Raw genomic sequence first — 24,983 nt, forward strand, 5'->3', positions numbered from 1 at the left:
CTAAGAAAAAAATCTCACGTATATTTGGTTATTTACTAATTAATAGATAAATGGTACCCCATATGCTGTGTTTTATGTTGCGTATAGTATAAACAAAATCTTTCTTGGTATAACTGCAGGTAAAAATAAATACATTTACTCAAGAGAGAACATTTCATTTCAAACACAACACTTTCCAAACAAAGACTAAAACGTAAAGGAGAAATGAACGATAACTGATGTGGCGTATGAAACAATGGCTGGTTGCTATGCTCCCATTCCGAGTCAAGTTTTTGATACGAAACGATTTCCCAAGGATTTAACTTCACATTTAACATGTAAAAGTTGGATGTGTAGAAAGTGGATGTATTTGTTTAGATAAACAAACTACTGGAAGCAGTTATTAAGCTACCATTTAAGCAAATTACGGGATTTTTATTTCTCAAATCGCCCTCCAGAGAGAGTCCCGACCCAGAATGCATTTTGACAAGGTCTTTGAAAAAGCGGCGCGGCTAATTCAAGATGGCGGAGATGGACCAGCTGTTAGACGAGAGTGAGTAACAACACAAATTCAAGGAGTTTTGCATTGTAAACAAGCAGCAGTCCCGCGGTGGTAAAATAAATAACTGGCCAAAACCCGATATCGCTGACCATGTAATGGCTATTATAGGTTCTGCGCGGACTTCATAAGCTCATTTTAGACGCAAACAGACACCGGGTCTGTCTAAGTCAGCTAACGCTTGTTAGCGCGAGAGGCTAACCATGGCTAATGTTGGAGTTGAACAAGTTACTCTAGCCCAACTGGGTGAACAAATACCGTTAGCTTAGCCCCGAGCTAACGTCTGCTAACCTTAGATCGCGTATAGCAGGAACAAAAAGGCTGCCGCTACGCCACTAGCTGCTAACAAGCTATCTGTTTTGCTGGACTTATTTTCTATTTTATTGATTTATTTTAGTTTTCCATGACACTTTCATCATTTTTAGCGTTCCTTCACCCTGGTTATAGTTATGCGTTATGTATCATTATTGATCTTGTGAAGGGAAACTTGCCAGTTCATTTGTCTGTTTACACCTGAAACGGTCTCTGGGAACTTACCTAATGTAAATAACGTTATTTTACAGCTCATAGCTTAGCTTGTCCGGCTCATGTGTAGATACGAATTGCCCACAGCTGATGTTACACCCGTGTCTGACAGCTCCAGTTGGGGGTAAAGGCCTAACCGAGTCCGCTAGCTTTATTTTTAATTCCTGTTCACCTGCCTGGCTGCTGTCAGGGTTTAAAGCACCATCTTACTGATTCTGCGACAGGTGAAATGAGCATTTCGTAACTTAAAAAGGAGAACACTGGCAAATAATATTTATCAAAGTTGCACCGTTTTAGATTTCGTCTATGTGGTGTTGCTTTTTTATGCTTTTTAATGCTCTACAGCAGGGGTGCTCAATGCCAGTCCTCGAGAGCTACTGTCCTGCAGCTTTTAGATGCATCCCTACTCCAACACAGCTGAATCAAATGTTTGATTACCTCTTCAGCATGCCATCAAGTTTGGAAAAGGCCTGATAACAAGCCATTCATTTGATTCAGCTGTGTCGGAACAAGGATGCATCTAAAAGCTGCAGGACAGTAGCTCTCGAGGACTGGCATTGAGCACCCCTGCTCTACAGTAATGTAGCCTAAATTGTTCTCTTCCTCAGGTTCCTCAGCAGAGGCACTCGTCAGTCTTAAAGGTATGGATTCCCTTGTATTTATGCTTTTTACTGTTTACAAATATACTGGGTGCTTCTGAAACGTTGACTCGAATTCCTCACTATATCGATTAGACCTGTGTCAGATCACGTTGGTCAGAGCTCTGTAATAGTTTCTAATTGCAAGCTTACATGGCATAATGGTCCTGTTATTGTTTGCATGTGATTTTTGTCTGTTGGTATAGGGTTGTTAAGATATAATTACTGATTTAAAAACTGTTTTTGGTGTTCTTGTATATAAATATGTTGGTATTCTCACAGAGGGCAGTTTGTCCAACACTCTGAATGAGAAAAACAGCTTCCCTCGAGCTCACAACACCAGGGGACGGCATTCCTCTGTCACAATGGACACGGTAAGTTAATGCAATGAAAGCAATGAAAACTTCGAAAACAAAGAGAATCTGTTACACATGTTGCTTTAATTACTAATATGAAAAATATGGTATAGTGGTTAACATAGTCACCTTACTCCATAATTATGCTTCAGTGGGAAATTTGTGCCATAACTATGTCATAACAGGAAATCCCTCTAAAACCCTATGATGAAACCCTAAGGCATGACATGACGCACACCTCCACTGAAACGGAACTAAATGTGGTGTCAGTGTAAGCCGCAGCTATTGTAATTGGCCTGTTCAGTACCATTGATTCCTCCTGATGCATTTCCGGCTACTTTTTTGCCACGGTTTTGGAATTTTTCAGTGAAAGAATACCAATCATGTCAAAGCTGCACCAGATCAAGTACTATCCACTGTGGTGACCCGTTGGGAAATAAGGGAGCAGTTCAGTGTATCTTTTCTTTCCTTTTAGCAACCAAGAAGTTAATTATTACAATGCAGTAATACAGGGTTTGATATTTTTTAAAAAAATCACAATTATTTCTTCTTAAAATGAAAAGAAAGAAAGTCACTTCATCTTATGTGAGAGAGCTATGGCCGAAAATGGTAATGTATGGATATATCGTTAGTGTATGCATAGTTACTGCCCTTTGCTCATCTTAGCAGCATAGTTAAGTCTTTTGCAGTTCTGTTTACATCTCAGGAGTTGATTTTCTTACCTCCATTAAGTTGTTTCATGCCAGTGTAATGTGATGTGGAACTGGAAGGAAAATGCATTTCATCTCATTTTGCATGAATGGGGGTCTTTACATTTACTTAGATATTATTTCAGAACCTGTGTATTATACATGAGAGTTCCCAGAGTAACATTTGTGTTAGCCAGGCTATTTATAACGCAACATGCCAGAATTTCTACTGCTAATAGACGCCTAATATGGAGAATGCCACAATGTTATTTATAGATTGTTGGTAATATTTTGAATTTACATTGTTCTTGCAGCCTACACGGAGCTCGAAGCGGAGCCGTTTGTTTCGAGATGAAGATGAGCCACCGCAGCAGCGTCTTCCGTCCAGATCTCCACGGAGGAGCCAGAGAGTCACCACCACACCACAGGTAATGATTGCATTCTTCCTTACGATCACGTATATATTGCAGTTAATACATTTTCCTGGTAATGCTCCAGTTAGCACTGTTCATATTAAACTTTAAGATAATTGTGTCACCTGTGCAGTTTACGAGGCCCAAGATTAAAAGTAAAGTAAATTGTGTGTGAAAATAGTGCACTATTTGCCTATTTGCACTACTCTGCCTGGTTTACACTCAATGTCATTTACCCTTACCTGTATATTGTATATTGCATAGCTTTCTTGTTAAATTGTATTGTATTTATTTAAATTTTTACTTTTTAATTATTTTATTTGCATTTTTTATTCACTCTCTTATATTTAAATGTTCATTTGCAATTTCATCTAGGGTTTGAGAGTAACGAAATTTCTATTCTCTGTATGTCCTGTACATGTGGCAGAATTGACAAATAAAGTTGACTTTGACTTTGACTTTTGACTTTGAAAAGTGCTCATCCACTTGGATTACTTGTGACGAGATGTATTACACTTGGGTGTTTGAAAGTTTTCGTAGTATAAAAGTTCAACTTTGTTTGAGGTTTGTTTTGGTCCAAAAGCTATCTGTTTATACCTGACCTGTTTTTGGTACGAGTGTCTTCAAAGAGTTGAACATCATGTCAACATTAAAATAAGATAAAATGTGAGTCCAAATTATAGCTAATAACTTAAATTTAACATAAAAATCAATCAATAGCCAAAAGAATAAGATAGAGTTTAACTTTGGATATCCATATGTGTATATGAATAAACATACGCATATACACACACAAATATATAAAATCTAAACTAGAATTTTTTAAAAAGGCTCCTTGCGGGGTAATGTGAGTTTCAAAGGTTATGCTTTCTGACCAAGTTGGTGTGCCTGAGATTGAATAAGTTCATCATATCTCTACAGCATAACAGAATATGATTTGTCTAATGTAACCCTTTCCAAAGGAGTTCTTTAAAATGCCTACCATATTGTTGTTTATGAAATGACTGTTGTTTTAATGGTTTTCCTCACAGAAATTTTCTAACATCGTGACACCAGATAAGAAGGCTTCCCAGAAAATAGGGCTGAGATTAAGAAACCTGCTGAAACTGCCCAAAGCTCACAAATGGTGCATCTATGAATGGTTTTATTCCAATATTGACAGGTAAAGTCTGATTTTTATTTATTTATTTATTTTTGTTCCCTGATGAGTACACATAAATAAATGAGATAAAAAAATAAGTTACCCACGCATAACTGGTCTTAATTCAGCTTATCATGTTAGTCAAAACACGTCATAGACACCTCAGCTTCACTACTGGAACTTGAACATTATGCACTCCACACTGTATATAAATGCCACTTGTTTTGCACATATTCAACTCTGTATATTTTATAAATTTCATTATTATTTTTATTTTTTATTTTTTTTTATTTTATTTTTTTTTTATTTCTTTTTTTTTTTTACTATTTAATTTGTAAAAATGTGTATACACACACATACATACACACACACACACACACACACACACACACACACACACACACACACACACACGTAGGAAAATATTTAGTATACACATCCAGAAATGCATACACTATTATATATTGTACATATATTTATTAGTTTCAGGTTGGCCATTCTTGTATTTTGCTCGTTTGTGTTGTTGTGTTTGCACATCTCTGTTGCTTGTGGGGCTCGCACACAAGAATTTCACTCGCATGTGCTGTGCCAGTGTGCCTGCACATGTGATGTGACAATAAAAAGTGATTTGATTTGATTTGATTTGAAAAGCAAATTGGTAATTATAAAACTGTTACTGTTGCTTCTCTTTCTTCCAGGCCTCTTTTCGAGGGTGACAATGAGTTCTGCCTGTGTCTTAAGGAGACTTTCCCCAACCTGAAAACAAGAAAGCTAACCAGAGTTGAGTGGGGTACAATAAGGAGGTTGATGGGGAAACCTCGACGGTACGCTGTGATTTTTACATAAGTGTATGGAACAGTTTCCTTATGGACTTGATGTGTCAGGATAAAAAGAACTGGCATTACATTGCTGTGCTCTTTTGTCCCTTCAAGGTGTTCATCTGCATTCTTTGCTGAAGAGCGAACTGCATTGAGGCAGAAACGGCAGAAAATGCGGCTGCTGCAGCAAAGAAAACTAACTGACGTGTCAAACTGCAAAGATCTTCCTGATGAAATCCCTCTGCCTCTCATCATAGGAACCAAAGTCACCGGTAAGATGACTGAAGTGAGCGCAAGATTTTCAAATGAGCTGCAGTGTTGCATTTTACATTTTTCTGCTTTGCACTTTCAAAAGATATATTCACGGAATTGAACTTAAGAGATAGAGAAGTTATTTTATCTGTTCCCTGATCTATCAGCCATTTTTGGGGAGAACTTAAGGATGACCTAATTAGAGCAGTTTTACTGTGATTTACCTCACAAAACACAGGTTTGGTCATGATTTAAGAATTAATATGCTAATTATGGCACAAATGAAAACGGATCCCTCAAAGGTCAAGTTGAATGATTTTTGTATCCAAAAGATCAATGGTTAGCTCGACTGTGATGAGATGACGTTTCATAGAAACGTTATTTTCTATGAAACAAAACGTGTGTCCATATGCTAATTTGAGGTGCCCACCTTGAAATTGTGGTGATTGTACAGATCTTTTGTAGTATAGCAACGCATATTTGAAGGATTGTCTACACTCTGTTGCTTTATCAGTTGACTTTATTGGCGAGCATAAACAAGGAATTGCTAAATTCCTTCAAAGTTGAAGGACTGCAGTCTTTCCTAACAAATACTGTTTTTTTTCTCCATACAGGTGACCCCCCCCTTCTCACCGTCTCTTCTCCCCTTTGGTTTTCTTTCTCTCCCTCTTTCTTTCATTCTTTCTCCCTGTCCTATCCCCCAGTCATGTCTGTCCCGTTTGTAGCAACTGAAAATAAAATAAATTCATAATTATAATAAAGGTCAATCAAATGGACCAATATGGCAAGGCCATGATGATCCACTTGGTAAAATAAATCCGCTTGGCATCTTTCTTGGCCTTAAAACAACAATTCTGATGGCTAAAGATCCAAACGGGACACAAAAAAAAAAAAAAAAAAGAGAAAGTTGAACAATAAGAGCACAAGACAGTGAACAAATCAATCATTTTAAAATATGGTACTGGAGTTGAATTTGATCAAAACTATGGACAATTAAAGGACCAAGAAATCAAGCCAATAACATCTTTGGATGGACAAATAGCAAAGCGTCTACTTGGCTATTTCAGACACCAAATGAATCTGTACTCGTAAAAAGTCAGATCCTTTTAATGGTGTGGTGTAGGCTGTATCAGACTCCATATGTGAATAATTAATTTATTTGTTATTTATTTATTCAGGTTTAAATCAAGTGCATTTATCTTTGTTCTACAGCTCGTCTCCGAGGACTCCATGATGGGCTGTTCACAGGGCAGATTGATGCAGTAGACACCAGTGCCGCCACCTATCGTGTCACCTTTGACCGCACTGGCCTGGGAACTCACACTGTGCCTGATTATGAAGTCCTGGTAAACACTTTAACTTAACTCTCATAAAAGCTTCACTCTCAGTGTGATTTTGCCACACAGGAGAAGAAGAAGAAATGCCAATAGCTGTATCGTAGGAATTTCACAGGTCATATTATTAACCATCTTATTGTAATTTTCTTTTCCAGAGCAATGAACCTAATGAGACCATGCCCATTTCAGCCTTTGCCCAGAAGCATCGGTCAGCACGCTATATGCAAAGCCTCATGACTCCGCCTAGAGGGCCCTATCCCTCTGCTACCACTCCTGTCCATATGGTATTCTGAAACTACATTTACTACCATTTGTTGATTTGCTGACACGTTTGGCCATATTCGAGTTTTGTTTTTTCTTTTTTTTTTCTTTTTTTTTTTTTGTTGTTTTCAAATAACTGCTTTGTTTGGCCTACTATACACTATACGTTTTATACATTAATGCTAATCAGTGGGTAGACTGAAGAATTCCAAGGTGGGCTAGTGGCGCAATCACTTAATTCCCCCTTAGAAGCTGATTCCTCTGTAAAAAAAGCCAGTGAAACCTTTGCCGGACACCTTTTTCACAGCTGTGTATCTGTTTGCCCATCTAAAAACAGATTTCAAATGAAGATTGTTGATCTAACTGGCCTTTTTTTAAACAACAGGACAATGACCCTCTTATCACCCAGTCACCATGGAGGAACAAACTGCCCGGTGCTGAAGGAGATACACTGGGAGGATTTCCTGTCAATTTCCTGGTCCAAGTGGTAAGGAATTCCTGTCAAATTGAAAACTAAAAAGGTGACGTCCTTCAATGTAGTTCTAATGCTTTGTCTTGTTTTTCTGTCCATTATTAGACAAGACTGTCCAAAATCCTCATGATCAAGAAAGAGCACATCAAGCACTTGAAAGAAATGAATACAGAAGCTGAGAAGCTGGTAAAGTCATTATAGTTAAGTTACTTTAAAACATGTTAAATGCTTCTGAAATATCCACATCAAGCTTACCTCAGCTATGTTTTTGTTTTGTGTTCAGAAGTCATACTCGATGCCTATTGATCTGGACTTCCAGAAGCGATATGCTACCACCGTGCTTGAGCTGGAGCAGCTAAATAAAGATCTGAACAAGGTTCTTCATGAAGTTCAGCAGTACTGCTGTGAAGTAAGTGAAAAGGCACGCTTACACTTAAACTTGAAATATTTTATTGCAGTATCTGATAATTCTAGCATGTTTTTTTTTTCTTGTTAGTCAGGAACGAGTAAGGAAACAAATGAGTAAGAGAGCCTTGTGTTAAACATCAGTGTACATCTTTCCAGCTCGCTCCTGATCAGGGCATGGTTCCAGCAGACCATCCCACAGAGCTGCGGAGGCGTAGTGAAGAAGAGGCCCAGCAGATGGTGCAAATGCGCATCAACGCCATGAAGGATGGGCAGCAGAGTGTGGCAAATCCCAGCCTCACACACCTCATCTCCCGTCTCACTGCTCTGCTCCTACAGATCAAGGTAGAAGATGTATTTTTATCACAAGTGTGTCAGGATGATAGGAGAGGATGTTAGGATGTCACACTCTGTGTGCAAGAAAACAATTTGTTTGAAATTCAATGCAAAAATTTAGAGCTTCGCAGCAGTAATTTGTTAAGAAATGTTGAACTTCAAGTATATAATACAATATATGTTTTATCAATTAATCAGTAAATATAATATAATACATCCATGACTTCTGATTTGATTACCTGTTAATCATTCATTCTCCTGGCTTGTCTCAGTGTTTGGCAGATGGTGGGGATCTGAATTCATTTGAGTTTAAATCTCTAACAGACTCTCTCAATGACATCAAAGCATCGATTGATCCCTCCAACCTCAGGTAAAGGACCAAATAGTGTTTCCATCCATTTCTAACAAAAGAGCAAGAATGACTGTTTTTAAGACAAAACTGAATATTTTTCTCCTTTATTATCTGTGAATCTCAAAACTCCCAAAATAGTGTAACTGTTAAAACAGTATAATCTCATATTTCATGGCTTTTCCTAAAATAGGATAGTGCAGCTATGTGGTATAAAAATAAATAACTTTCTCATTAGTTTTACTGGAGTCATTTTGATTCCCACTGAAGTCTATGCAAACTGCTGCATGTTGCTGAGCAACACACAACATTTACACACTTTGATGTGAATGATAATGTAAAATGAGCCAGAGCTAGCTGCATGTGATTGACAGATAACTATTTAGGGCATTTGGTTAGATCAAAATATTTACAGCAGAGCTGAACAGGGTGGGATGTTGAGTGTATGGCAGGACATGTGGAGAACCGGGCAGGTTGTTGGCTGTGCCGAGCAGCATGGGAACCCTAGCTGAACTGATTACAGAGTCTAGACTGTGGAGACTATTCAGAGCAATTACAAAGTAAAAGTCAGAGTAAGAGAGCAGAACTGAGGAGGGCTGCAGTTCTTTTACAATAATTAATTTACTAAAATTGGTTTGTTTTAGCTAGCTGCAAAGTTTGTTTATAATGTAGGCAGTGACCTGTCAATTTCAAAGCGAGGCTATTCTTTTTATACACACTTTATTTTAACTAATACAACATGTATTCTGAAATTTCCAAAATAATTTTGATGTGTTATGGTGTTGTTTGTTGTATCATTTGCTTATTGGTGGATTTCTAAGATATATGATGAAATAACAAATTACAATTATCTGCAATCTGTTTAGTGGTTCATACATTTGCTGAACAAGCAAAAGTTGCTGATGTTGCAGGACCACCTGGTTGTTCCGTTGTTAACTGTTCTTCATAACTTTGGTTATTTTTCTGCATTTCCAGTTGCTTCCAGAATAACGTTGAGATCCATGTGGCACACATCCAGAGTGGCCTTAGTCAGCTGGGCAATTTGCATGCATTCGCTGCCAACAACACCAATGCAGTCTGAGTACCTGCATTGTCCCGCCCACGCACAGGTGCATGTACACACACGGAAGTGCGGTATATCCATGTTTGTCTTGTGAAATGGTGCTTTTACCTGGACTGTTAAAAGACTACAAAGAAGGCTCATGTCGATGCTGTGGATCTTCAATTTGAGTTCTTCCCAGATTTCCTCAAGTTTTGATCGGAATGGAGAGAAGAATGCTGAATATTTTACCCACAAGCTTTTGTTGTATCAAAATGTTTGTGCACCCAACTGAATGAACACAAACCCGAAAGAGTCTTAAAGCTTTTTGCCACGCTCCACATTTCCAAAATATTAAAACTGTTATTTATTTGGTTTCACGTGCCAAACATAAGGTTTTAACAGTTTTTATTGCCCGTATTTATTTATTTTTGAGTAGGTGTGTATGGTTATGCAACAATATTTTGCTATTTCTGATGTTTCCCTCTAAGTTGTGTGTTCTGTTGCTCCTTTAATGATAAGTACAGGGGAACGCGAAGGAATGTTTTATAATTAAAAAGTTATTGTAGATAATTGTACAATATCTGATTATTAGGAATATTGTCAGCCTTTCTGCTGTGTATTCTGAAATGGCTTTTGTAATTTTGTGCGCACTGAAAAGTTTTTTTTTTTTTTTTCAGTATTTTTTTATAAAGGAGAACTCTGGGGTTTTGATCTTAAGTGTTTCCATATTTTACATCGGCTGTTGCTGCAACACCCCCCACACTAAGTCTGCATCACTGACCTTTAAACCCCATCAACAGTTCTTTCCTAGAGATTCTCCTTTTTTTCAGTTTTTGTAAAGTTGTATATGAGAGTGCCCCCGGGCAGTTGTATATAAATGTTTGTCTTTTTATATTAAACATAATATTGAAAAGCAGGTTTTGGCTTTGTTTCATTTATTAACAAACAAACAAATTCATACAAAACAAATGTCTTTTTTTTTTTTTATATATAGTTTTAAAATAAATACACTCTCACACCTCTTATGATACATGTAGCTTTTGTAATGCATCACATAAAGCCACTGAAGTTTGCCATTGCTTCATTTTCCCAATCAGAATCCGAGTCGGAGAAGTCCTGCATCTTTCTGGCGGGAATCTGGGAAAAGTGATCGAACCTGTCCCCGCTGGCCCTCGCCTGCGGATACTGCATTTGGCATCTGTTGTCCTTAGATGATGATGGTGTGCTGAAGGGGTTCTGCATTGGGATGGGAGGAATCACAACTTTCATCTCTGGTCCAATGGTTTTGTTTGGTGGGAAATTGTCATACTCCACCAAAACCTTTGGAGCTTGGCTGTTGGTCATGTTGGCGTCCATGTTTGTCTGGTGCTCTCTCCTGGGATAGAGAGGGACGCTGCAGCTCGAAGTGCCAGCACTCTGCTTGTGTCGCTGCATGTGTTCTGGATTCATTCTGGCGCCCTCCTTGTCATAGATGCGGGAGGCAGATGCTTGGGCGTAGCTGCTGGGTTTGCTTGGAAGAGTGTTCCTGTGGGTGTCCTCGATGCCTTGTAGGTGCACTGTAGACCTGAAACTTTCCTCTAGTCCAAAACCACCCATCTGATGTACTTCAGCACTGTGAAGATTGTCACAAACTGCAATGGAGAGGGGAAAAAAAACAAAACTAAGCAACATGTTTTAGAATGTAGAAAAAAGAAGCCACAAACTTGAAGTTAAAACTACAATGAGTGACACTGAGCAGGCTTGACCTGATGTTAGAGTGAGGATGTGAGCACAAAACTAGTGAGTAAAGCTAATAGCTACCTTTTTCCGGAGCCATCCTGTTCTGGACTTGGATAAAGGGACCAGCTGCTGGCGTGCTGCTGACCTTTGTGGACGTTGATGAGCTAACCTGGCGACGAGACTTGGCCCTTCTGTTCTGAAACCACACCTACAATTTTGGAAATCCGTTAATTCACATCTTACCACTCCATAAATCCAATTTTACCACAAGTGTGGAGTAGCGAGAGTTTCCTGTGATCTTAAGTGACTGTGTTTGCCCTTTGACCATGCAAAATAAATCAACCAATTCAACAAAGTGTGGCGTTTAAACCGGACTTCACCTGAATTCTGGACTCCGGCAGCCCAGTCAGAGCTTCCAGTCTCTCCCGTAGGAAGATGTCGGGATATTTAGTGTCGTTGTAAACTTTCTCCAGCACCTTGATTTGCTGTTGGGTGAAATTGGTCCTCTTTCTCCTGTGGGTCAGCATTGCCACGCATTTGTCCGCCCTGGGAACAGGATTTGCGGGGTTGAAGTAGTTTCCACCGTCCGGAGGTCCACATTCTGAAAAGAAGACGCAGGCGCAATTTAGTTATCATTGCGTAAGTTGAGCTCTGAGGCAGCTGTTAGGCCGGTATTTGAAAATTAACTTTTTGTTGGGGTTAATGATCCCAGAGCCACCAACCTGGATTCACGGCGTTGTTCATCTGCAGAGGCCCTTCGTGATACATGTGGAACTGGTTCGCCTCCCCGACGCGCATATTCCCCTGAACTGCAGACATCCTTTCCGCTTTATCCCCGGTGACTGACTGACTGAGCTTGAGATCCGTGCGCTCGCCGGATTTAAATCCTCCTGTGATCAAAGGTAAAGCTGTCTAGATGTGTGAATGGGTCTGCCATCGGGGCCGACCGGCACTGCAGCGGCCGTGCAGCGACTTCAGACGTCTGCGGGCCAGCAGAGGTGTGAAGCAATCACACCTGGAACGATGGTCCGGCCGCAGGTCTGTTTAAAGGAGTTTTAATGGAATCTGCACGCTCAATACACATCGGCAGAGAAAACATTTATCCGCTTTGGCATGGATGAAGCAATAATGGACCCTCAGCCTTCAAAGGGAGAAAGACGGAAACGGCAATTTCCCAAAAAAGGTGGAGGAGTTCAAAGGACTATACCAGGACGCTGTGAGAAAACAGATATAAGCGCAAGCATTAGGTTTTTATTATTATTAATCTAACTCAAAACAGGGCATGATTTAATAATTATGTATACCCAACAAGACTGGCTCTTTATACAGGTTATTCTGCATCATGCCAGCATCCCAGAGTATCCCAAAGCCTAAAAACCAACAACAACAAAAACAAAACAAAGCTGTCAATAAAATCTGAAACTGCAGAAACGACTGTTAAAAGGATGACTTCTTACACCATATAAAAACCCTTTTGTTAGATGGCAAAACATTTATTGCCATCTATAACTGCTATTGAAGAATTTTCCTGGCAGTAAACTTCATTGAAGTGAATTTGCTGTTATATGTGGCATTAGTTTTGCTTCAGTGACAGTAAGAACAACCAGTTCTGCAACAGACCTTTAGTCCAAGTATAGAGCCCTGATCTCAACCTTAAGGAGTCCTTCTAGAATGTTGTGAACTCTCAAGTCATTAAGCCTTTGCATGTTATCAGATGATGTAACCACAGACTGTGGGGCTTTTTCAAGTTTTTTTTTTTTTTTTTTTTTTAAAAAACCTTTTAAACCCTAATAACTGACAAAATATTGAATTGTCCACATCTGTCAGGAAGGTTATAAGCTATGTTTGGAGGTAAAAGAAAGCATAGATTTTCCATGACTTGCCCCCTCACACAAGCCTTACTTTGTGGGAAATGATGCCTCCTGAGCCTTATCAGTGTCAACAAAGTGGATTTCAATACACAAACCACGGTTAAAAAGTACTTGGGAGCGGGCAGGTCTTATTGAATATGTCACCTCCGTTTGATTCAGAGGGGGGATTGAGTCAAGAGGTCAGGAAGCCCTCCCTCCCCAAAGACAGACTAAACAATTTTGTGCCTCATGCTCCACTTTTTTGCCTGCAGATTGAATTCTGCACTATGCTATGATCTGACAATGCAACAATTTCCAGATTCCTTGCAATATTTCCTCTCACAGATTTTACAGGATACAGAGCTTACTGGGTTAAGTCATCTGGGGAGTGTAGTGCAAATTTGGCAATGTGTTTGTCAGCGTTTAAAATAGAGCATGCATTGTTTACTCTTGGGGAGTACCTACAACACTCCTTGACAGGCCAAAATTTTAGGTGATTCTTCATATGTTAATCCGTACTCTTGATGGAGGTGCAGGGTCCTTTATTAATGAACATCTGCAACAATGACAGACCACCAGGGGACTCTGACATAACACATGCTCTGCTCCCTTTTTTAAATGTACTTTGATCATTTTAAGTCCATGTTTACTTGTGTGTGCATATTTAATGTGTGTCTTTTTTTGTTTCCGCGGCGTAACGGTAATCTTAACCTTTTTGATCTCTGTACTTCGACACTTACTTTTGTTCAAATAGGATTTGCTTGTTGGCTAAAGCATTCACAGTTCATAGGGTGCTTTGTCTGGGGGCCCTAATGGGGTATTGCCCCTTGTGCACAGACCAGATTGCTATGCTAAAAATCTGGGTCCTCAAGTTCTTGATGTTTTGTGACATTCTTCTGATGGACCTGGAGATCATAGCATGGACAATTTATTTATTTATTGTTATTGGTTTTTTGTTTGTTTGTTTGTTTGTTTGTTTGTTTTTGCATTGATTTGTGATGACAAGCCATGGTAGATTAAAAATGCTAACCTAGTACAGCAACTGCATGAAAATTCCTTGCAGCTTTACCTTAGCTGTTGTGGTATGTTATATAGTTTGTTTAGTTTGGCAGCCTATGACAGACACTGGGCACTGTAATTAGATTAAAAAGCAGATCTAATTTGATTGATACTGATAAGATGTAGTTATCAGGCTGGACTACAAGCAAACACTGGACTAAATTCTTGTGGGGGATTAATACTGCTGCTCCTGTAGCCCCCAAACAAAAGCAAGTTCACACCTGGGCCAGGCCACTATACATTTACCCTGCAGACAGACAGGCAAAGTATTCTCACAGGTTTTCAGCAATGTGTTAAAATGTCACCTGTCTAATGGGCCCTTGTTATAATGTATTTCAGTACAATATTTGTGTATTTGAAGGATAATTTAAGGAGCTGGAGAGCATGTGCTCATTCAAAATGTGCATAAGTATTATCCAAAGCTTAGGCCAAGTCTTACTGTCAATGTACCTCACCTGGGCAAATGCAGCAACCATCATTAGCTAATTACAAATAAAACATCGGGGACATTAGTATAGCATAGTATATATAGTTCTCCAGGCTTTATGAAGGTTTTTTAAAGTTTTTCTTTGGACATTGCCTGCTTTTTCATTAATTTTCTGTCCAGTCCTTGTAACTGATCATTTTCAGGGGGATAGTTCTTTTTGTTTGTTTGTTAAGTCACTTTACACTGACCTGTGAATCATTCCAACATAATAAAAAGGCCCCTAAGTCAAGTATTATTGCACTATTCCCAAAGAACTATTAACCGAAAATATGGCATATTCCAGCATGGTGTGCAGTGTGTTTTGAAAACTAAAAAACAAAACAAAACTGGGAAGCATCCGATTGGCAATGGCTTTTTCAGCATGATGATCCCAAACACACTGCCAGTGCAGTAAAAAGCATACCCGGATAGCTCCTCACATCCAAAGAAGAGATCTGAATGTTCCTCAAGAAGCCTGGAGAACTATTCCCAAAGACTTTTTAAAGACATTCCAAGAAAGCTTGACAAAGTGAGTTCAAAATGTGTTGAAGAATAGGGATGATCATACCGGTTATTGACATTGATAGATTGTATCTTTATTTTGAACATGTTGAAAAAGTACAACAACATAGAATTAAAAGAGACAAATAAACAAAGCAAAACAAAAGGAAAACGAGCAACCACAACTACAAATAACCTTCATGTTCAAAAAGGAGCAGGAAGAAGCATAAGCTTATAAAATCGTTATATGGAAAACATGGAAAATCGATTAAAAAAAAGACAATTTATCCATTGCATATTTTAAAATACATGTTAATTTTTATATGTGTCCGTTAGTGTACGTGACGGTTAATAAAATGCTGGGGGGGGGGGGGGGGGGGGGGGGTTGTTTGTTTTTGGGCAAGTCTTTTTATCTGTTGGTAAGACCTCGTCATTATTTACATCGGTGAGGGGAGAGAAAACAACCGGAACTTCCGCTAGATTGAAACGGAAGTAGGTACGTGGCTGCTTCAGCTGACAGTCTACATGATGGCGACAGAGGTTCAGAGCGGCGACCTCGACAGCGCTACTTCTAGCCGGCTCGAAGTTTCCATCGATGGCCTCACCCTCACTCCGGACCCGGAGGGCGAGCAGAGCCAGGCCGAAGAACCGGAGTCCATACCCACGGAACCCAGCACAGATAAGCCGGGCGGCGCTGAAGGCGAAGATGGAGAGACTGCCAAATGTGCGATAGAGAGGAAATGGGGCTTTCCTCTGCTGGAGCTGTACGGAATGGCCCTTAAATTTTTTAAAGGTACTTCATGTTTGTTTCAATCCCCAAGCGGTGAGAAAGCTGCTCGAACAGTTTAAAGTGTGGCGCTCGCTGGTTCAGGCTAGCAGGTTGCTAGCATTAGCTGCTAGCTGTCACCACCGGGACTGGTGCTATTGCTGTCAGCCTCGGTGTTACATTAGCTTCACGGCTAACTAGTATCTAACGCTGCTGGCCGTTAAAGGGTAAAACAACCACGGCACTTGTGAGTGGCCCCTTTGTGTCAGCTGATTTGCCACTGTTGTCTCCTTTCTGGGTTTTTGTCTTTGCACCAAAGAGGAGTGACTATACTTATTACCAGTTTGCATATTTCTATGCATGCTTCCTCCACCAAACGAGGAAGATTTCCATTCCAATTGAATGACAGCTTGTTCTGGGATGTGTTCAGGAGCTTTTAAACACGCTCTCCCTCTGCTGTGACTGAAGCGGGACTGCATCAGGTGGCAGCTGCCCTCAAAGATTTTTCCTCCCAAAGTACTCAATGACAAGTTCCTGCTGTGCTGGAGGAATTATTATTCTGAGGATACAACTGCTGCATAGTTTTAGCTCGCCGCCCCTAAAAGCAGTTAACCACGTTTTCAGTCTATGGGGGGGTTTATGTGACGGCTTGACTGTTTTTACACCTGCCCTTTCATATCACTCCTATGTTGCTACTACTTGTAGTACTACTTTTATGTGTGCTCTGGGAGCCATTTTTAGGCCTTCTGGACATGCTGGGGTGGATTTAAAGCATATTGAAATACCCTAAGTAGTTGAATAATTGGAAAAGAAATTGTGATATGTGTGGCTATATTCTGCAGCCTGACCATTCTAGCTAGTTCTATATGTCTGCTTTACAAAAAGCCACAAATCCTGCAAAATACTGTGTCCATACTTTCCAGTCATCGTACACAAGTGTAAGCTGCATTGAACACTGGGCATTTGTGCTGTTTGTATTATGGCAGAACACTTGTGATGACTGTGCAAACAGGTCGGGGCCTGGCTGCCACTCTGTGTGATAGTAATCTGGGCTTTGTATCCTTGTCAGTGTGTCAGACAGGGTTAGGTCTACTTGCTCAACTTGCTCAACTCAGCTGCCTAAATCTCCCTTTTGCCTCACCTTAAATCAAGCTTTAGGTATGACTAATGTCATCTCAGTGTTTCATTCTTAATGATTTTAACCACAAAGAAGCTTGAAAAGTTTAGAGTGGGAGAGCACAGTTAGGAGTAATTATCTGCGCTTTACAGTCTTGGCACAAGAACATAACACTCCTGTACGTGGGAGTTTTTACTACCTTGTTGTGCACACAAGCTGCACTGTAGTATTCACTGCAGGTGGACATTAACAGGATTGCCTGCAAACTCATTGCTTCCACTTTGCTGCCTTCAGATAAAGATGGAAAGGCCTTCCACCCGACCTATGAGGAGAAGCTTCGATTGGTGGCTCTGCACAAACAGGTGTTACTCGGTCCTTACAATCCCGATGCTTCACCAGAGGTCGGCTTCTTTGATGTCCTGGGCAACGACCGCAGGTAACACCAGCTTGTGTGTGTGTGTGTGTGTGTTCATGCATGTGACCTTTGGATTGTAGTGGACATCTCAGTGATTTTTGCTTTGTATCAGGAAATACACACTCGTGCATTTTTACTCATTAACAGTTTGAAATGGATTCAGACAATGGGTGAAAATCATCCTGTTCAGAATGAAATTTTAAAAAAATAATGCACCTATTATTGTCTACACCTTGACCTGTGTGCAGGAAAGAGTGGGCTTCACTGGGTAACATGGAGAAGGACGATGCCATGGTGGAGTTTGTCAAGCTACTTAACAAATGCTGTAACCTCTTTGCCCCATACGTCACATCACACAAGATCGAAAGGGAGGAGCAGGAGAGGAAAAGGTGGGAGGATCAGCTTCTTTGTCCAAGGGACATTCATCTGCTAGTGTGTCTTAAATTTAGTTTCTACCTCAATTTGCTCTCTATTTATCTAGAAAAGCTGGAAAGCTGTGGTTAGTTTGGGTGGATAGGTTATACAGTATTTGACCTTGTTAGAATGTCGTGATATTCATGTATATTTCACAGTTTGGGCTTTTGTTTGCATGTAAATTATGCATTTTTATCCATTTACATTATTTAAATCATTCAATTCTCTTCTTCAGGAGAGAAGAAGAAGAGCGTCTAAGGCGGGAAGAGGAAGAAAGGGAGCGACAGAGGCTGGAGGAAGAGAGACGGAGGCTTGAGGAGGAGGAAAGGCTTAGAAGAGAGGAAGAAGAAAGGAGGCAGGCAGAAGAGGAGAGGCTACGGATTGAGCAGCAGAAGTATGTGTGGTGTTTGTTGTTTCTTTTTTAATTTTATATAGAAGCATTCCTCTCCTTTTGTATTTAAATCTGTATGCTTTTTTTTTTTTTTTTTTTAAATCACTTTTTATTTCCACGTATTTTGTGAGACCGAAAACAAGGGTTAGTCCTGTGCTGACACTTGGCCCAAAGATGAAAATCTCACTACAAATCTGTCTGACTTCCTGTTGTTTTCCTGTATTTCCATTGTCATTCATTTTAATGTAACCAGACAACAGATAATGGCAGCATTAAATGCGCAGACAGCGGTGCAGTTCCAACAGTATGCTGCTCAGCAGTACCCAAACAGCCCTGAGCAGCAGATGAGCCTCATCCGTCAGCTGCAGGAGCAGCACTATCAGCAGTACATGCAGCAGCTCTACCAGGTCCAGCTGGCCCAGCAACAGGTAGGATGCAGAATCTCAACATAACATAGACTTTTCACTGATTGAGTTTTATTGTTCAATATATAGGATTTGCAGTTAATGTGGGAGTACTTAGAATAGATTAGAAGGATTGCCTGCAGGTCTTTCTTTGGCCCCAAATTCAATCTGATCAGTTGACCCCTGAGATTAGTCCCTTAATTAACTCTTCATTATCTGACTGAAAGGAATGTGTGTCAGAGCCTAGCAGCTGTATTATCTAGGATAGATTTAGTGTAGAAATCCCTTGCTAATAATTAGCCTTCCAAACTGGGTGGTATATGTCTTGACAGCACGCACCTTTATTCATGTCCTCTTTAATATCCTGACTGATGCATAAAACCTTCCTGTAAGACATCGGCCTCCCTTTAGAGTCCTTCCAGCTCAAGTGAACTGTTAAATTGCAAAGGAGTTATTGAAAAATAGCCAAAAATGTTTTAAACCTTTTGACTTGAATTACTTTATTTTATACCATTTTTAACAGCCAGGTGTGGTAAACAAAAACCTCAAACAAAGACTAAGATGAAAAATCCCTGAGCAAATCAGTTGTTCAAAAGTCTAGCCCTAGGTCTACTCGTATGCAGCAAAGCTGAAAAACAGACCCTTCGGTTTTCGAGATGTATAGGATGTTGCCAGAAGATGGAAATTTAATTGTTAATAATCTTATCCAACCCTAACACAGCCCTGGTGAAACTAGATTGTTGGTTTCTCTTTCTCATCCTAGGCGGCCTTACAGAAGCAGCAGCAGTCTGATTCAATGGTGCAGGGCACCCTAGAATCTAGCAGCTTCCACACAGGTGAACCCATCCCCGCATCCTCAGCCGGACCATTGTGTGCTGCTTCACCACAGACTGGAGAAGAAGCTCCAACAATCAATGGAGGCCAGTCAGACTCTTACTCAGAAAGTATGGATCGGGAGCCAGAGCCTGAACCGGCAGAAGAGGTCTCAGAGAATGGACCTTTATTAGGTTGGTGGGCTGCTCTATATCCATCTCAAAATAAAAGCATGAAATATTGGAGCGGCTAATGACTAGGGGTCAGACAGGGTAAGCTCTCTGTCAGAGCAGTGAAGCGGTCTGCCAAGCTTGAAACCTGATGCTTATCTGCTGTGCCCTTGTTGATGTAACCTGGAGGGCAGAAGAGCTGGAACAAGTGACACACAATAATGTGTTGGTTTAGGTTTCCTCCAGTCACATATTCCGCTTACAGGAGTAAAAGACATCACAGTAGATATGCAAAAGTCCTTGGTGTGAATCCAAAACACATATCCCTTTCCAAATGACTTCCTTCTTCCTGTTCAGTGGAATGATAAATAAAGCTGGGGTAGCTGTGCCTGCAAAAACAAATCTTTGCTATTATGCACATGGATTCTGGTTTTCTCTGATCGTTCTGAGACACACAGGTTTCCTCCAAGTTGAGCTTGTTTGGGATTCGGTCTGTATATGCTGGAAGGGAATCGCTTATTAGGGAATGCACTGTTTGTTTTGTAAGAAATCTGGTAGAAAATAGATAATGTCTTCTCTTTCCTTTTGATTGCAGCAGAATCCCCACCAGTCATAGCTGCTCCTTCCATGTGGACACGGCCACAGATCAAGGACTTCAAGGAGAAAATCCGTCAGGACGCAGACAGCGTGATCACGGTGGGGCGCGGCGAGGTGGTGACGGTGCGTGTTCCCACTCATGAAGACGGCTCGTACCTGTTCTGGGAGTTTGCTACAGACTATTACGACATCGGCTTTGGGGTCTTCTTCGAGTGGACGGACGCAGCCTCTGCTTCAGTCAGCGTGCACGTGTCAGAGTCCAGTGAAGAGGATGAAGATGATGAAGGTGAGGGTAGTTTTTTTTTTTTTTTTTTTACTTGCTGTACTTAAACACATTCCTTATTATTATGTAAACAGCAGTTATGCATTACAGCCTTGAGGCTTCTCACTTAATCATACCATGATTGGTTTGGTTAATTATTCATGCTGGATGCCCCCATACAACCCCTACAATGATTTGTTCTCCCCCCAGGATCGAACCAGGGTTAGGCGGCTGTGTCAACCACTACTGTGACTGTTTCCTTTCACTGTTGGGTATAAGCCGTACAGCTGTTTTTGGTTTTTATATATAATATATAGGGAATTTAAATAGTGAATTATATTTATATAGTTTTACTAGTGGCAACACTTAAACTCTTATTTTGAAAGTTTAGTTGCCTCTAACCAGTTAGCCCTGACTGTTCCCCTCCTGTATTTTCCCTGCTGATTGGCTTGTTGGTCAGGTTGATCATCCCTCTCCAAAAAGCACTTTGTCCCACCGTTAATGGTGCTCCAGTTCCAGTATCTTGGACTGTAGCTGGCGATGGTGGTCATCCTTTTGCTTAAGAGAACTACCGTCAGTTCAAATGCTTGTCATATCAGAATAAGCTGAGAACTGGTTAACTGTGTGTGACACTACGGCTACGTTCACACTGCATGCGAAAGCGCATCAAATTGGACTTTTTTGACCCATATCCGATCATGGTATGACAGTGTGAATGGCACAAATCCAATATTTTCAAATCCGATCTGGGTCACTTTCATATGTGGTACTGAATGCGAGACATATCTGATGTTTCAGAAAGCGACTGCTGTTTGAATGGTCATGTTGCATTAAATCCGTCTTTTACGTCACTGACACAAGACAGACGCCAAGTATCAGCGCTGGAGAAGTGCCCGATAAGACATCGCGAATGCTTCGTGGCCATCCCGTGTAGATGTTAGTGAAACTGTTGGGAAGACAGCATTGGAAAAACGTGAACATTTTATTCGTACTGTATAATCTGCAGATTCTGACAGAAATCTGTAACTATCCTTTGAAGCACCGCTCCTCTCTAAAACAGCAATAAGGATAATTATTAGGCCATATGTAAATAACAAAATAGCTTTATAACTTAAAGCAAAATTGGGAAACGTAAGACCCGAAACAAGTCTTTATATTAAGGGCCATCAGTCAAATAATACTGTTTGGTCTGGATCTAAACAGAGGGCGTTGTGTGTGACGTCTTCTTTTGCTCATGCGGGCCGCTTTGAGGGTTCACACTAGAGCGCGTTTGCGGTCACATTTTATTTGTAATGTGAACAAGCAGACAAAAAAAATTGGATTTGATCAAAAAATCGGAATTGAGCATTAAGACCTGCAGTGTGAACGTAGCCTACTGCTGCCCTCTGCACAACAGAACGGTGGAGTCGGTCCACAGAACGAGAGACATGCGATTATATCACTTAGTGCCAAGTTATTTGTTACAAAACTACTGGGAAAATAAAATATTTGCTAAGAAATTTAAAAAAAAAAGTGTCTGTCATGATGCTCATGCACTTCTGTACATGTACACACAAAGTCTGCATGAAGGCTGTCAATGCTCTAATTAGTGTTGTCTTGTGCTTTATTTCTGTGGCTTCAGTTATAAGCCCGTTTGAGAGATTAGTAACTAGTTTTCCATTAATATTTTATTCTTATCCTACACTTATAATTAATTATCCACTGACTCTTGCCATTGTAACAAAAGTCCTGCCTATCTTTTGTCATATAAAGGAAAGCATATGACTGAATACTGGCAGTCAAATTATTGAACAACATTCACTTTTTTAAATAATATTGATATTGTGCTGTTCTCACAGTCCAATTAAATGTTTGGATGCTTTGTCACCTTTAAGTTCTAGTGTTTTCTTTACCTCTCACACTAACCTGTAAGGAATACCCGCTGTTGGGCTCATTTCTTGGAATGTAATGCAAAAATCATACAGCACAAAATGTATTTTTGTTTGCGCAAATAATGCATTGGTGGTTTTTTTTGTTTTTGTTTTGTTTTTGTGTTTTTGTTTATGTTTTGTTTGTTTTTTTACCTGCAGGCGAGCCAACCAGTGAGGAAGAGAAGGCCAAGAAGGAGGCAGGGAAGCCTCAGGTGGATGAGATTGTACCGGTTTACCGGAGGGACTGTCATGAGGAGGTGTACGCCGGCAGCCACCAGTACCCAGGTCGCGGAGTCTACCTGCTCAAGTTCGACAACTCCTATTCACTCTGGCGCTCCAAGAGTGTTTACTACAGAGTCTACTACACCAGATAAGCCTGAATACAGACACAAGGGGAGCCAAGGAGTGTGTATGTTCGTATATATAAATATATGTATGTACGCGTGTGTGTGTTTGTGAGGGGGGGGAGGGTGAAGATTTGTGTGAAGGCAGCCTGTATTTGTGTGTATGTGTGCGTGTGTGTGAAGGAGGAAACTACCAGATTAATTCTGGATTAAACCACCAGAGGGAGACAAAGAGACACATCTGGAGTCGTAGTCTGGAGACTCGACTAATATGTATTTACTGTATGTGTACGCGTGACCCAAGATGCACCCATGCTAGATCCCGTTATCGAGCCCTTGGAAGAGGAGTGCGTATACCCGTTGTATATTCACCACCTGTCCTTGCTGCATTCACACCAAGCTGTAGGACTTTGCTCTCATGATATATTTCACCAGTTTCCTCCCCTGGGCTCCACTTAAGTCACCAAAGCCCAGCCCAGCACTGTCCAACACGGTGGCGTTGTGGCTGCTTGTGCTCCAAGTGATGCTATCATAACCACAAATGGAAACTTGGCGGCTCCACGAGCCTATGTTTCCCTTTCTTTCTTTTCTTTTTCTGTTTGTTTGTTTGTTTGCTTTTGAGTGGAAAAGGTGGTTGTTTATCCCAAAAGTACACAGAGGACAATGTTAGAAATCAATTTATTATTAAAGATGTGCTTCATAACACTATGCCTTTTACTCAGAGATCGTCTGGTCTTTGCCAATTGTGTTCTCACTCATTTAAACAGCCCGGGTTCTCAAACCTGCTCATCCTTTTTGTTGTCACAAAGCCACCGTACCTGTATGAAGATCTGAGAGGATTGTGAAGTGGAACGAGTGGTCTTTTTCATCTTCTTCTCGCAAACGTTCTGTTTCTTATACTTATTTCGAGAGTCAGGTTACAACAGCAGTGTGTGTCTTTTTAAACTTGCATCATTTATGAAGGACCGGCAAGAAGTCATTCAGTAACATGGGTGTTGAAGGAGGGTGTGCAAAACATCATTCACATGGTAATTTATGGCTGTGAGCCTTATCGGCTGCAGAAGCGTCACAGTGTAAGAAGTGTAAAAGTCAAATCGGTGTAGGAGTAATTTCCGTTCTCCCACAAATGTTTTTCCGTTTGAGTTTTTACAAAAGAAAAAAGTTGCTTGTTGACAGTCCCTTATCATATGTGTTGTTCACCACTTGTTAATTAAAGACTCACAAAAAAGAAAGAGCTTGTGTTGTCAATGTTAGCAGGGGGATTTGTTTTATCATTCCTGTTTTCCTGTTCAGAGCTCTGACACGCACGTGACAATAAACTCAACTAACCATCCTTTTTTTTTTTTTTTTTTTTTTTTTTAGGTCATAACACACTGTTACATCTGTGTAGAAAATCCATAACACAAAACTCTGTTTTGTCTACTTTTTTCCTTTCTTCCTCTTTGAGTTGTCATCTCAAACATTATGAATTAAAAAAATAAAAAGGAAAAAAGAGCTGATTAGAATTGTGTTCTGCGTGACACGGTTGCTTACTAACATTTAAATGTTTTTTTTATTATTATTGAAAATGTAATTTAGATTCATTCTGTTCTTCAGCTACGCATGACATATGTACCCAACATCTGAGTGCGTTGTGAGAATTGCTGTATGAACTGTGCTCTCTGAATCAAAGTGATTGTCGAATATGGCAAGTGGGCATCGAGGACATTTGATTTCACTTTATCACACTTTAGTTTTTTTTTTGTGTGTGTGTGTGGGTGTGTGTAAATGCAAAGCAACTTTAAAGACAGAGGCGGAGTATCTTGCAAGCCAGTTAACCCTCCAGTGTTTGCAGAGCATCATTATTTAATGACTCCTGCCTCCAAATCCATTCAATGATTTGTGCAACAGAATGTCACTACTTGCGGCTCACACAAGCCGTAAACGTCAAGAAAGTCCCCGTAACCTCAAATGTGATGTGTTTTTTTTTTTTTTTTTTTTTTTTTTTTTTTTTTTGTTCGTGGCTCATCAAAGGGTTTGATTTGAGATGTTTAAGCCTTGTATGTAAATAAATCTATAAATGATGTTTATGTATGGGTTTTTAAATGTGGAAGAAGGCTGTGGGTTTTTTGCGAATGAATGCACTGTAGTATGACACGTGCATTTTACCCCGAATGAAAGTCCAAAACTTGTAGAAAGTACGAGACTCCCTTAACATAAAATTTCATTTTTTT

The 24,983-nt window shown here is 40.2% G+C and overlaps 3 protein-coding genes across 5 annotated transcripts; 2 read left to right on the forward strand and 1 right to left on the reverse strand.

The window, feature by feature from the left end:
* Positions 1–237: 237 nt before the first annotated feature.
* Positions 238–10,488, forward strand: lin9 (lin-9 DREAM MuvB core complex component). 2 transcript variants are annotated; one of them, XM_026194901.1, is made up of 15 exons: positions 238–532; positions 1,672–1,704; positions 1,984–2,075; positions 3,061–3,174; positions 4,191–4,321; positions 4,999–5,124; positions 5,233–5,390; positions 6,583–6,716; positions 6,863–6,991; positions 7,354–7,455; positions 7,546–7,626; positions 7,724–7,849; positions 8,005–8,190; positions 8,454–8,551; positions 9,506–10,488. In XM_026194901.1, the coding sequence occupies exons 1-15, from the start codon at positions 502–504 to the stop codon at positions 9,609–9,611; spliced, it is 1,647 nt and encodes a 548-aa protein (XP_026050686.1). In that variant the 5' UTR covers positions 238–501; the 3' UTR covers positions 9,612–10,488. The 2 variants fall into 2 exon arrangements, with proteins under 2 accessions (XP_026050686.1, XP_026050687.1); XM_026194902.1 differs by lacking the exon at positions 238–532 and adding an exon at positions 1,213–1,287.
* Positions 10,489–10,551: 63 nt separating this feature from the next.
* Positions 10,552–12,512, reverse strand: mixl1 (Mix paired-like homeobox). Its single transcript, XM_026142643.1, has 4 exons — positions 12,014–12,512; positions 11,672–11,892; positions 11,373–11,499; positions 10,552–11,203 (listed from the first exon to the last, which is right to left on the reverse strand). Exons 1-4 carry the CDS (start codon positions 12,108–12,110, stop codon positions 10,623–10,625), a joined length of 1,026 nt encoding a protein of 341 aa, XP_025998428.1. The 5' UTR covers positions 12,111–12,512; the 3' UTR covers positions 10,552–10,622.
* Positions 12,513–15,573: 3,061 nt separating this feature from the next.
* Positions 15,574–24,002, forward strand: acbd3 (acyl-Coenzyme A binding domain containing 3). Of its 2 annotated transcripts, none has more exons than XM_026143070.1 (8): positions 15,574–15,960; positions 17,345–17,486; positions 17,714–17,854; positions 18,115–18,273; positions 18,524–18,698; positions 19,438–19,681; positions 20,256–20,540; positions 22,586–24,002. In XM_026143070.1, exons 1-8 carry the CDS (start codon positions 15,693–15,695, stop codon positions 22,798–22,800), a joined length of 1,629 nt encoding a protein of 542 aa, XP_025998855.1. In that variant the 5' UTR covers positions 15,574–15,692; the 3' UTR covers positions 22,801–24,002. The 2 variants fall into 2 exon arrangements, with proteins under 2 accessions (XP_025998855.1, XP_025998854.1); XM_026143069.1 differs by having other exon boundaries at positions 15,575–15,960; positions 20,253–20,540.
* The last annotated feature ends 981 nt before the right edge of the window (positions 24,003–24,983 follow it).

The sequence above is a fragment of the Astatotilapia calliptera genome, chromosome 15, assembly GCF_900246225.1.
Source record: "Astatotilapia calliptera chromosome 15, fAstCal1.2, whole genome shotgun sequence".
NCBI lineage: Eukaryota > Metazoa > Chordata > Actinopteri > Cichliformes > Cichlidae > Astatotilapia > Astatotilapia calliptera.